At 50.9% G+C, this 11,606-nt stretch overlaps 3 protein-coding genes across 3 annotated transcripts; 1 reads left to right on the plus strand and 2 right to left on the minus strand.

Annotated features, from left to right (window-relative positions):
• Positions 1-379: 379 nt before the first annotated feature.
• On the minus strand, positions 380-5,228 carry BO79DRAFT_769 (uncharacterized protein). The gene is made up of 10 exons (XM_025689717.1): positions 4,186-5,228; positions 3,961-4,136; positions 3,725-3,900; positions 3,164-3,674; positions 2,654-2,756; positions 2,051-2,595; positions 1,611-1,996; positions 1,313-1,554; positions 658-1,260; positions 380-605 (listed from the first exon to the last, which is right to left on the minus strand). Exons 1-10 carry the CDS (start codon positions 4,849-4,851, stop codon positions 513-515), a joined length of 3,501 nt encoding a protein of 1,166 aa, XP_025544947.1. The 5' UTR covers positions 4,852-5,228; the 3' UTR covers positions 380-512.
• A 1,110-nt stretch (positions 5,229-6,338) lies between these two features.
• sly1 (syntaxin-binding protein) lies at positions 6,339-8,898 on the plus strand. Its single transcript, XM_025688153.1, has 4 exons — positions 6,339-6,576; positions 6,640-6,856; positions 6,927-7,309; positions 7,364-8,898. The coding sequence occupies exons 1-4, from the start codon at positions 6,537-6,539 to the stop codon at positions 8,839-8,841; spliced, it is 2,118 nt and encodes a 705-aa protein (XP_025544948.1). The 5' UTR covers positions 6,339-6,536; the 3' UTR covers positions 8,842-8,898.
• A 480-nt stretch (positions 8,899-9,378) lies between these two features.
• On the minus strand, positions 9,379-10,576 carry preB (alpha-factor pheromone receptor STE2; the record flags this gene model as incomplete). The annotated part of the gene is made up of 2 exons (XM_025678023.1): positions 9,379-9,776; positions 9,835-10,576. 2 exons carry the CDS (start codon positions 10,574-10,576, stop codon positions 9,379-9,381), a joined length of 1,140 nt encoding a protein of 379 aa, XP_025544949.1.
• Positions 10,577-11,606: the final 1,030 nt, after the last annotated feature.

The following is an 11,606-nucleotide window of genomic DNA, read 5'->3' on the forward strand; positions in this document are numbered from 1 at the left end:
GCTATCAATGTTAATGCGTAAGAGACACGAGGATAATATCATTGGATACATTGATTATCTCTGTTAAGCTTAAAGCTACAGGGAGGAAAGAATTGAACAAAGGAAATATGGTCGCTGGTTGTTTCGGCGGCAGATAAACCCTTGCCACGGTTGATCACTATTAATGTACATGCTAGTCTGCTCGTTCTTGAGCAGCCACACACCCTGAACGCCAGACACAGCATCAACACACTCAGAAACGTGTAGCCGATAGAGAGAATAAGACATATAATCGTAATCCTCACGCAACACCTTAGATACTCCACATATGGTATGCTCCGAAATGAGATGCGTGACGCTATGAAAATTCTGCCAACATAAGGAAAGGTTGGGACACCGTTGATTGACAATGCAACACATGCAAGGCAAATGTACAATGGTAAGGTGATATAAAAATGCGAGAATGTGAAATTACAGAAATGTATAAATGAAGGAGAACCAAGAGGGGTATCAGGAGAAGAGAAAGAGAAGCGTCAGTCCAAGGGATCATGGCGGAACGTGCATTCGTCACCTTTGCGGCACTTGCCTTCTCGCCAGTACCGACAAGGAACCAATCCTGCTTTGGGCTAGAGTTATATTAGCATTGGAGTAAAACAATGCAAAGTGAGGGGCACTTACATGCTTCTTGTTCGGCTCATTTGATCTGCTTCGTTTGGAATTGAACCTTTCATCGTCGTTTCCGTCATATCCGCCGGTTTCACGTATACGCTTCCGCTCCGGATCCTCGTAGTGACCTGGCGGCGGATGCCCATTGGCCGCAGCTGATTGGTTTTGACTAGTTAATTGGGAAATAATAGCGGCCAGATTAGGAGCGATGCTAGGTTGGGATGGCTGGACCTGCGGTACAATGGGTGCAGGTTGCATCTGCTTTTGAGCATTGAAGATCGACAAAAGTCCCTGAAAATCTACACCCTGAGCAGCTTGAGGCTGAGAAGCCGGTGGGAACTGGGGCATTTGCAGCAATGGTGCCTGCGGAGGCGGGGGCGGCTGCTGCTGCTGCTGCTGCTGCTGCTGCTGGCGGAACATGCTGAAGGTTCGCTCAAGATCAGACATGGGTGCTTGGGCGACTTGGGGTTGAGCTAGTGGTGGAGTAGATTGTTGCTGAGGCGCGCTTTGGATGATCTTGAGTAAATTCGAGATATCGAATGGCGCGTTCGGTGCGCTCTGGGGAGCTGGTGCTGGCTTAGGGTTCACCATCGCGAAGTATCGATCTTGTCGGGCCTAGCACGGTTGTCAGAAGACGTCGAATGCAAGAATGGGAAACGAAACATACCTTGACATGGTCCGGTAGTTCCCCAAAGGAAACAACTTCGGGGGCGGTGTCTTCCGCTTCCGCTGGGGGAGGTTCCTTTGGTGTCGACGGTACGTCTGCTGGCGAGGTATAGAAGACCATAAGCGTTGTGGCCTCCCGATGCTCCTGAGCACTCTTTTCAGGACTAGTCGGCTCAGCAGTGCCGCCGCGCTTGATGTAGTTTCTCGCGCGATCGTCGGGTGCGATGTCGCCGTTGTCAATTTCTGAGTCGGTTAGTATCCAGACACAAAACGACAACATCACAGAATTAACGACCTACCCGAAGGCTCATAGTAGTCGAACAATTGCTCTTCACGGATGCCACCGTCATCTTCCTCCTCAAGCTCGTCGAGGTCTCGGTGAAGTTTTAGCACACTGCCTTCACCCTTGACATCTCCCAGGTGATCGCCAGGGCCGAGTTCTTCTTCAGGGTCATGCGTGAATAGACGAACTTCCGTAAGTGACGCATCAGGCTTCCATGTGACACGCAACTTCCGGCGTGCCTCTTTACGCAACCTCTTCTTCCGTTCTTCTTCGGTCTCGGGGGGTCTATCCTCCGCAGGCTGTACAGGAGCAGGATCCTTTTGCTTGTTCAAATCTGCCATCAAATCCCCGAATGAGAAAGTAGGCCTTGGGGGCGGGGGTTCCTTCTTTTCCGCAGGGTTACTGCTCATTATGTTAGCCATCAAACTAGCAGAAAGATAATGAAATGACACGCACCTTGCTTTCGCTGCGGCCGCCGCGGCCGCTCGCTCTGCGTTCGATGTTCCAGGTCTTTTAGAGGCCGAGCTCAAACTACCAAACAGGCTGGTAGGTTTCGGTGCAATTATGTTGGCCTTGGGGCGGGTTGCATTAGCTGCAGCTGGTTTGCTATCTTGTCCTACCTCCTGCGGGCGTTTGCTGACACCAGAAACCACAGTGCTGTTTGGTTTTGCTGCCGGTTTGGGGTGTGCAGGGACAACCATTCGCTTGGTTGCTGGTTGCCCATTCCCTTCACCTTCTCTGGGCCTCTTAGATCCACTGCCCTCACCACCACGTCCATCTGGGACGGGCCCGTCAGCCACTGAAGGTTTAGGCGAACCGTCCTTCGAAGCGGATTTACCCGCTTCTAGTTTCCGTTTCGTTGAGGCAGCGGCATTGTCCATGATCTTTTGAGCCAGCTCTTTCACTGCCGGTCCGCCCTTTTTGACGAATCTAGGCAGTAACTTGGCAACGTTCGTTTTCTGAAGAACATCTTCATCCATTGTCACGAATCTGGAAAGCAACTACAGTGAAGGTCAGTCCTGATTCAATAAGAGGTTCCAAAGCCGCTTTGTAATTTACCTTGAGTATATTCACAGTCAGAGTACCGTCAATATCAGAAGCCTGGTGACGATCCAGCAAGAATGAATACAGGGCAGCTACAGCCATTGGATGTTCACCCAACCTGGAAACACATACGTCAGCGACCGGCACAATCTAGCAAATGAACATGAAAATATCAATAAGCAGATGCAAGGCATCCGCAGGCTAACAAAGTTCACGCTCCGAAGATTGACACCACAACGGAACACCCTTTGGGCACCTGTACAATGACGGCAGGAGATTGCTTGTCTGATCCAGGATGGGCATTCTATCCTCATTTGCCTCGTGCTTGAGGACACACAGCTAGGTATGTTTAGTCCTCGGATGAAGAGCATATATGCACCCTTACTTAAAAGCACATTTTTATATGCCAAAGCCCACACTAGGTAGATTACATGGGAGAGGCTCTCAATTCGTTTCAGACTTCTATGGCCACGAGGACATGCCAGATGTGGGAAGGAAAGGGAAGACAGTAGAGAAAGGACATACTTCTCGACGATGGTTGGGTGGCCTTGCTCCTGGGTGGTGCTGACGACGACGTCCATAAGCCGCCGCTGAAGGACCACATTCTTCTTTAGTTGCGCTGCTTTGTCATTATCACCCTTGTTTTCTGCCACCTTCATGGCTTGGCTGCTTTCCTTCCACGAATCTCTTACGGCTTTGACAACATCTTTGAACGCAACCAGTGCACTCTTGACCTTGTCAACATTGGGGTGCCTATTACGTGGAGACCACACAGCTTTGAGCGCGTCATACCGCGCGGCAGCCTCGGGTTCGCTAGGACGAGTGGGTGGTAGTGGGGATACTTCTTCAGGCTCCTCGATCTCAAGATCTGACTCATCAGAGCTATCTGATTCTGAACTCGAGGCCGACTGACCATCCAGCTTCTTGCTTCCCCCTTTCATGGTGGGCTTCTTGGGCTGTGGTTGTTTCTTCACGCTGGGTTGCTTCCTAGGTTTTGTTGCTTTAACTGGTGCGACGGGGGTGACTGTATCTTGACCTGGTCTGGTGAGTGAATGTGGCGCAACTATGGGGTGGAGTGAATTTTACCATTCAAGGGCACGATGAACTCATATTGCGTGGTTGGGGCGATTGGTTGGCTACGTGCAATGGGCTGAGGTCGAGGCTGAGGCTGGGGTGTAAGCTGTGGCTGTGGCTGTCCCTGACCTTGACCCTGACCCAGAATTTGTGGAACTTGCAAGTCATCCCGGAAGAAAGAGTACAACCTATAAACAGTCAGGACGCATGCGATTATTAAGAGGACCAGCCCGTTTATCGGAACCTACTTTGGATCTTCAGGACGCTCGAAGTCCGCAGGATTCATGTATAGCAGATTATTCTGGAGGGATGCTTGCTGGCTAGCAGCTTGTTGCGGTGAGTTCAGAAACTGTGGATTGATGGTCTGCTCAGAAACAGTGGGAGTCGACTGCCCGTATCCGGCAGCGAAATTGATCGGGATATGCTAGTGGGAGTCAGCAATTAACGCAAGTAAATGGTTCAATGAATCATACCGTGTTCCCCTCCGGATAGCCTGCAGGAAGAGAATATTGAGGGACTTGGTGCTGATGAGAATCGGACCGATATTGTGTTGGCTGGGCTTGTGCTTGAGCAGGCCGAGGAGAGTGAGACTGAGGAAATACATCTGGCACTGAAAGATTCTGAGGAGGATAGTAGCCACGGGGAAAGGTGTATGACTGGAAGTGCGAATTGTCCGACGAGGGGAGTGGCTGTGAATCAAACGCCGGTTGCGCATGAGGAAATTGCGCCTGACGATACTGTTGGTTCATGGAAAACGTCTGCGGCGTGGGATGAATTATTTGCTGGGATTGCAAAGGAGTGGTCCGCCATGATTGGGGGCTTGCCGACGTATAGATGCCATGGTTCTGTTCCTGGGGTGTGGGCAGAGGACTCCGAGTCTGGGGAGTTTGACTGAACATTGGGTGATCCCAGCTAATCCCCATTGGCGTCGCATGTTGCTGTTGCGGCGGTGCCGGCTGAATCTGCTGAAGCTGCGGTGGCTGGGATGGATGCGAATGTTGATGTGGAGGGTCGGGGTTGGTATACAGAGGCTCAAAGCTGTTCCAGTATTCGGGCGGCAACGAGCCGGGGTCTACTGGTGCACGGTGCAGACCGGGCATGATATTTTGCGGCGGTGACTGCTCCATACTCCCGTTCATCCCCCGCTTTCTAGAAACCCACGGACCCTCGATCCTGGGAGAATATGTAGGTCGAGAAGAAGTATATGATAGTCGTGGGTAGCGGCGGGTGTGGAGTCAAGGTACTAAGGCAGTAAAGCGGGTGCACGGCCAAATGTAGTATAAGTCACATGCATCCACGTGCCGGGGTTGGGTGGTGTAGGTGTGGGAGAGACCAGGCTCAATTGGGACAAGAGCCAATGCCGCTCTGGATTTGGTCGGAGTTTGGGCGTGATTCCCCTGGTGGGGAGGACTCGCCGACTCGCGCGTTGATTGGCTCTCCCGTCACGCGTAACGGCGGCGCAGTAAACCTTCCCAATGGAGCCGGATATTAGGTCAAGAGCTCTCTGGGCGAATCAATCGTCCCGACCGTGTTTGTCAGCCTAAGGGATCGCTGATACGTCGATAGTGGACCAAGACTGGACCAAGACTGGACCAAGACCGAGATAGTCAAAAGATAGTAGAGTAGTAGTAGTGTAGGTGTAGTAAGTAGTAGTACTCCGTAGTGCAAATAGGGTAGGTAAGTACTGTAGTAGTAGAGAACCGATGAGGTGCCGAATGGAGGGTGGCAAATGGTCGGCGCCCGCTGCTCTTCCCGCTTTCCAGTTCCGTGAAATTGTCTCCTATTCGGAGGCAGCGGAGGGGGGGAAGGGAACCACACCTGAGCTCTCGGAGTAAGTCAGAGAGGGAAGCAATGGCACCAGACTTTTCGGCTTTGGCTGTGCCTGATATCCTTAATGTCACGTCACGTTGCGCGATATCCCCAGTGTGCAGCCTCTCCTCTCAGCTCTCTCTTTCTTCTTTCTTTTTTAGGCAGATTAGAACAAGGTTGTCCACGCCGCAAAAAGCTGGATCAACTCTTTCGAATACACCAGCCAAGTACTCCGTATAATAGACGTAAGATAATCTTTGGCTTCCTGAAGAGCCTGCTCTCCTTCTTCTGTTTCTGTCCTTCTCCGGCTTTCCCAAGCAATCCTTTTAAACAAATAAAAGCCTTGTGTTTGTATCCTTGTCCTTGTCACTCTTCTCTCCTGCCAGCCTCACTTTCTCCTGTTTTCTTCTTTTGGTTGCAAAAGCAGCTGAGGCAAAAAGTCACTCGTACTGCCTGTCCTGGGTGGACCTTTTCTTCTTATTCTGTCTTAAAAGATGATAAGAAAAGGTGTTATACAAAGAACCACTCGGGACTGCAGCTTAGCAGCATAGTCATTTGCTTTACGAGGAAGGGTGGAAGGGATAGGGATGGGGGGAGAGGGAGGGTGGTTGGTAGTGCTGGTTGTCGTGAGACTGAAAAAGCCGGGCGGCGCTCGGTTGGGCCACGCCTGAAATGAGCTACGCCTCTTCCGACCTAGCGTGAGGCACATGATCGCAGTGCCCAGATTGGCTGGGCGAAAGCTTATGTCATCTCCTCATCAATTGCGGGAAGCTTCTCAGGATGCCAGGTGGAGAGTGTGTAGTTACAGACTGATGAGTGGGTAATTCCTCTCTATCATATTATCTATCTCCAGCGGAGTTTAAAAGTACTGCTGTTTTTTCTCCCCGGAATTCAATATCGCATCGCTTGATCTCCTTGCCCCTGTCCCCTCACCACATGTCATGAATCTTGGCCATTCCAGGTAATCGTGATAACCATCCGGGGTGAAAGCAAGTCCAGCTTAAATCGAACTACTATGGCCTCGCAACAAACGTCTTTGAGGGACCGTCAGGTCGGTAGGTTTCTGCTGTCCATATTGGATTTGTGCAGATCCTCATAGTTTCCTAACTCAATCTCAGCCTCCATTCACAAGATTCTCAACTTGAACCATGAACCGCAACCCGCGGAAGACGCCCACCACGATGCGTCTGCGCAGGGCCTCATTTCCACCCCGGTACTGAACGAGGATGGCGATCCTATCTGGAAGGTCCTGGTGTTTGATAATATGGGAAGAGATGTCATCAGCAGCGTGCTGCGAGTCAATGACCTTAGAGCTTGGGGAGTCACAATTCACCTGTACGGACCCTGGTCCAGGCCCCTAAATCGATGGCTCTGCGTACGTGACGTAGCTAACGACCTGCGCCAGAAATATCAATTCCACACGATACCCAATTCCCGACGTTCCTGTTGTTTACCTCGTCGAACCTACACCTTCTAACGTCGAAGCGATCACAAACGACCTTTCTCGCGGTCTTTACTCTCCCGCCTACGTCAACTTCCTCTCCTCCGTACCCAGACCCCTCCTCGAAGACTTTGCGTCTCAGATAGCGACAACCGGAACCGCAGAGCATGTCGCACAGGTTTATGATCAGTATCTGAACTTCATTGTGGCTGAGCCGGACCTTTTCAGCTTGGGGCTAGGAAACGATGCATACTGGAAGATCAACAGTGCGCAAACCAGCGACGATGATCTGGATGCGATTGTGGATAGGATTGTAAGCGGGTTGTTCAGTGTCAGCGTCACAATGGGTAGGTCAATCGACATGGTCCTTTTTTCCTTAACTGACGGGAGAATACGAACAGGTGCTATCCCCATTATCCGGTGTCCTAAGGGCGGCGCGGCAGAGTTAATAGCAACAAAGCTGGACCGCAAGCTACGCGATCACATCCTTAACTCGAAAGACAATTTATTTTCAAACAAGAAGAACACGCCTGGAGTTCCCTCATCGCGACCCGTTTTGATTATTGTCGATCGAAACGTGGATTTAGTGCCTATGCTTTCCCACTCGTGGACGTACCAGTCTCTGGTGCAGGACGTTCTACAGATGCGCCTCAATCGGATCACCGTGGAGTCCACCGATGAAGCAAACCCTGCGAAGGCCGTGACAAAGAGAGCATATGACTTGAATAGCAACGACTTCTTCTGGAAGCGTAATGCCGGCGCGCCATTTCCTCAGGTCGCGGAAGACATCGATGCAGAGCTTACACGTTACAAGGAGGACGCCACTGAGATCACAAAGAAGACCGGCGCTTCCTCGATTGAAGATCTACAGAACGACACCAGCGCCTCTGCACAGCATCTCAAGGCTGCCATCACACTCCTTCCAGAACTTCGGGAGCGCAAGGCGATTCTTGACATGCACATGAACATTGCGACCGCCCTGCTCAAGGGAATCAAAGACCGCCAGCTGGATAACTTCTTCGAACTGGAAGAAAACATCACCAAGCAAACCAAGGCCCAGATCATGGAACTCATCAATGACTCCAGCAAAGGCAACGAACCCCTGGACAAGCTCCGTCTTTTCATCATCTGGTTCCTGAGCACTGAAACAGAGGTTTCCCGCTCAGAGATGACCCAATTTGAAGAGGCCCTAACTCGCATCGGCGTCACGGATGTGACCCCCATCGCCTATGTCAGACAGGTCCGAGAAATAACGCGCATGACCATGATGACTACCGCAACAGCCGCTCCGCAACAACAGTCCTCTAACCTCTTCCGCGGCTTCTCCTCTCTCTCCAACCAACTGACTGACCGCATCACCTCTGGAGCCCTCGGCGCCAACTTCGACTCCCTCATTTCTGGCGTCAAGAATTTCCTGCCCGCCAACAAGGACCTGACCCTGACCAAGATCACCGAATCTATTATGGACCCAACCTCCGCCTCCAGCTCCGCTATCGCCAAGACAGAAAGCTACCTCTACTTCGACCCCCGCAGCGCCAACGCCCGAGGCGCCATGCCTCCGGCCTCGGCCTCGCGCAACGCCCAGGGACAGAGCCTGAACAGCTCCGGGTCCGGCATGAGCGCCACCTTCGGCCAGCGCCGACAGGCTTTCAACGAAGCGATTGTCTTCACCGTCGGTGGTGGCAGCATGGATGAATATGGCAACTTGCAGGACTGGGTTAGCCGGACAAGCGGACAACCAGGCGCCGACGGTGCCGGGGCCGCCAACCGCGGGGTGCATGGGGCGCCGAAACGGAGGGTTGTTTACGGCAGCACGGATCTGATGAACGCCAGAGACTTCCTTACGGAATCTTTGGCGAAGTTGGGCAGGGAGGGCTGAGCATGTTCTGACGCAGCTGGGCGGTATTGTGAGAGGAGCGGTCGCAAATAGAATTTGCCTTCAACGTATAGTACTTAGTATAGCTAATTGAAACGCTTATGGTGATGATCCTTATGTCAAAGCCCATCGTAGCGTGGCGTTTCCGCGAGAGATACACTATAAAAGGGTAAAGTCGCTGTCAGATACTAGTGGAAAATACACCTACTAGTACCAGCTAACCCTACCTAAAGTGAATATGTCCCATGTAACAAAAAATATAAAATCCATTAAATGCCAGTTAATCGGCCGCCGCAAGAAAACTACCTATCATGCCAATAGACACTGTAATAAGCATTAAACAAACGAAATAAAGGTCACTGATGCGCGGTGCATTGCAACAATTCAGAAGTCAGTCACAAATGAAAACCATAATCGAAATGAGCAGTCCCGAGATAACAACTTGATGATAACCACCATATCCAGGCTCCACGACCCCAGAGAAATACGAACAAGTCCCTTCGAATCACACCAAAGGAGCAGTAGTATTCATGATTCAGTTCAAACCATATCCCTTTCCCTCTTGAAGCTCTGCACCGAGATCTCATGTTCAACTGTGATGCCGATTTCCTCGGTATTAGTCTGCTGCTTGAGCTGCTTGGAGGAACCATTATCGGCGTAGCAGGTTGAAACTGGATTCATAGTTGGCATTGAGGAAGTGGTTATACTGGTAGTGTTTCTACTGTCCAAGACAGGAAAGGAGAGCACGTTCCAGAGATTGCGGCCTGACGAACCAGATCCGGAGCCGGTGGCAGGGCTAGAGCCAGCGCCAGTGGAGGCTTTGGTCAAGGTGACGCCGGCCCAGATGGAGGAGAGAGGGAGGGAGATGGTGACTAGGGTGACGACGTTGGAGGATAGGGCTGGGACGGCGGCGATGTAGTGGATGATTGAGAAGATGGCTGTGGACGGAGTTCAGTTATAAATATGATGGTAAGAGTGATTGGAGGTTTCACATACCTGGAATGACTAAAGTCTGGCAACCCATAACGAAGATGACCTTCATCGGGCCAAAGTCCCGCACACCGAGTCTGCGGCGCTGACGAATAGCGAACCCGAGCTTGCCAACGAAGATGGCGCAGAAGAAGCAGATGCTGATTGTGGCGGTGATGTTCTCTGCACTTTGAAGCCAGACGAGGTGTATGCTGCTTTCAGCTGCCATAATTGTTATGGCGTTCTCGACCATCATGCCCATACGGAATCCGACTGGGATCAGTGCAACCACGATGGACAGTGAGAGGAGGACCTGTCGGTATACACGACCGAGGTTCGCGCAGATGACCTGGACCTGCAGGACGAGCGAAGCCTCGATGCATATCACGAGAATGGTGTAAAATACCACTGCGATGACGGAGTTGGCGTATGCGGAGGTTGGCACTTGGGAGAAGTCTCCGGAGAAGTAGGCATACACTCTCACGAAGTCGGTAGTGAAATACACGATTTGACAGAAGAGACGGCCAACGTTGGAGAGCAGGGCAGCGCAATTGAGGATGAAGACGCTGGAACTGCGCTTCTCGGGTCTGGTCAGGAGCAGGAGGATGACGAAGAGCACGATGGAAGCTCCAAGCTGGGCGCCATAGTTGGTGCAGATCTGGATGCAGTACTGCAAGAAGGTGTCAATGTCCTGCACGTTCACCTCGAAGGGAGTTCCATCGCCAGTATGGAATGTGACGTTCTGGGTAAAAGGATCCAATGAGGCCATTGTGGCTGTTAGATTGTAGCAAGTATGGTTGATATGCTCTGCAACGTGAGGTTCAAGTATCACGAGTTGCTAAGGTGGACAGGTTCTTCAACGGACGAAGATGGAAGGTTGAGAAGACGACTTGTATAGACCATCGAAAGGGGATAACAGATGTTCGGGCAATACGGCCAATTCTATCTTCCAACTTAGAAGCCATGGCTGTACATTTATCGTGCCAAGGCGTCTTACGATGCTGCATATTGTCTTGCAACACCGAAACAGACAATATGTAGGATGGAGCTGATATGAGGGCAACAATACTATGATGGAACAAAGTGGATACCAACCCTAAACAATGCCAATCTTCACCGCATTGAGCGATAAGCTCCAGAAGGTGTTTGTGAAAATGTTAAATGTAAGACAAACAATACCAAGTTCATTTCAAAGAACAATGGCAAGTGGAAAGGGCGGCCCCTGATGGAAGACTAGATTGTTGGTCAACACTAATCACGTACAGACATGTATTCACCTCTTACCTCTGGTAATATATTTGTCCATGAGAATATTCGGGTCTGTTGGACTGGATCAATATTCTTGTATTTGTGCATTCGTCTAGCTACTATGTATCATGGGGTGTGTATTTCATCCGATCCAGGAGCTGGGAATGAGAAGCCGCCGCTCCCATATTGTATGTCTTAAGCAGCGCAATGGTTTCCTGGAGTAAATAGGCCTTAGTCCTTTGGTTAGCCTGCTTATGTGTTATTTCATATAGAATGCGTTCGGGCTGAAACACCTTGGCCCAAAGCTAAATGGTTGGCTATACGTATCTCTTGCGACATTGTCGGGTGTTTTGGGAATTCCCATCAAGCTATTGGTAGTAGTAATATCATCAAGAATCTAGTCGGTTTTGCGCCATCGCCTATGAGTGCTTAGCAATGAGGTCACCTAAAATCAAGTGTCTGGAGAGCTTCCAGACTCATGTCAATTCCAGGCCCCAGCTAACACCATTACTATACTATTGGTTTGGGGGTTGGGGGTAATGGAATGCCAC

This window comes from Aspergillus costaricaensis (genome assembly GCF_003184835.1).
Source record: "Aspergillus costaricaensis CBS 115574 unplaced genomic scaffold BO79scaffold_1, whole genome shotgun sequence".
Lineage (NCBI taxonomy): Eukaryota > Fungi > Ascomycota > Eurotiomycetes > Eurotiales > Aspergillaceae > Aspergillus > Aspergillus costaricensis.

Bases quoted from the DNA above. Each gene is read 5' to 3' on its own strand.
- BO79DRAFT_769 (XM_025689717.1), bottom strand. From the start codon at position 4,851: ATGAACGGGAGTATGGAGCAGTCACCGCCGCAAAATATCATGCCCGGT. The intron at 3,675-3,724 runs GTAAAATTCACT...TCACCAGACCAG, and splicing joins GTTCATCGTGCCCTTGAATG to GTCAAGATACAGTCACCCCC. The intron at 606-657 runs GTAAGTGCCCCT...ATATAACTCTAG, and splicing joins ATGAGCCGAACAAGAAGCAT to CCCAAAGCAGGATTGGTTCC.
- sly1 (XM_025688153.1), top strand. From the start codon at position 6,537: ATGGCCTCGCAACAAACGTCTTTGAGGGACCGTCAGGTCG. The intron at 6,577-6,639 runs GTAGGTTTCTGC...ACTCAATCTCAG, and splicing joins TTTGAGGGACCGTCAGGTCG to CCTCCATTCACAAGATTCTC. The intron at 7,310-7,363 runs GTAGGTCAATCG...GAATACGAACAG, and splicing joins CAGTGTCAGCGTCACAATGG to GTGCTATCCCCATTATCCGG.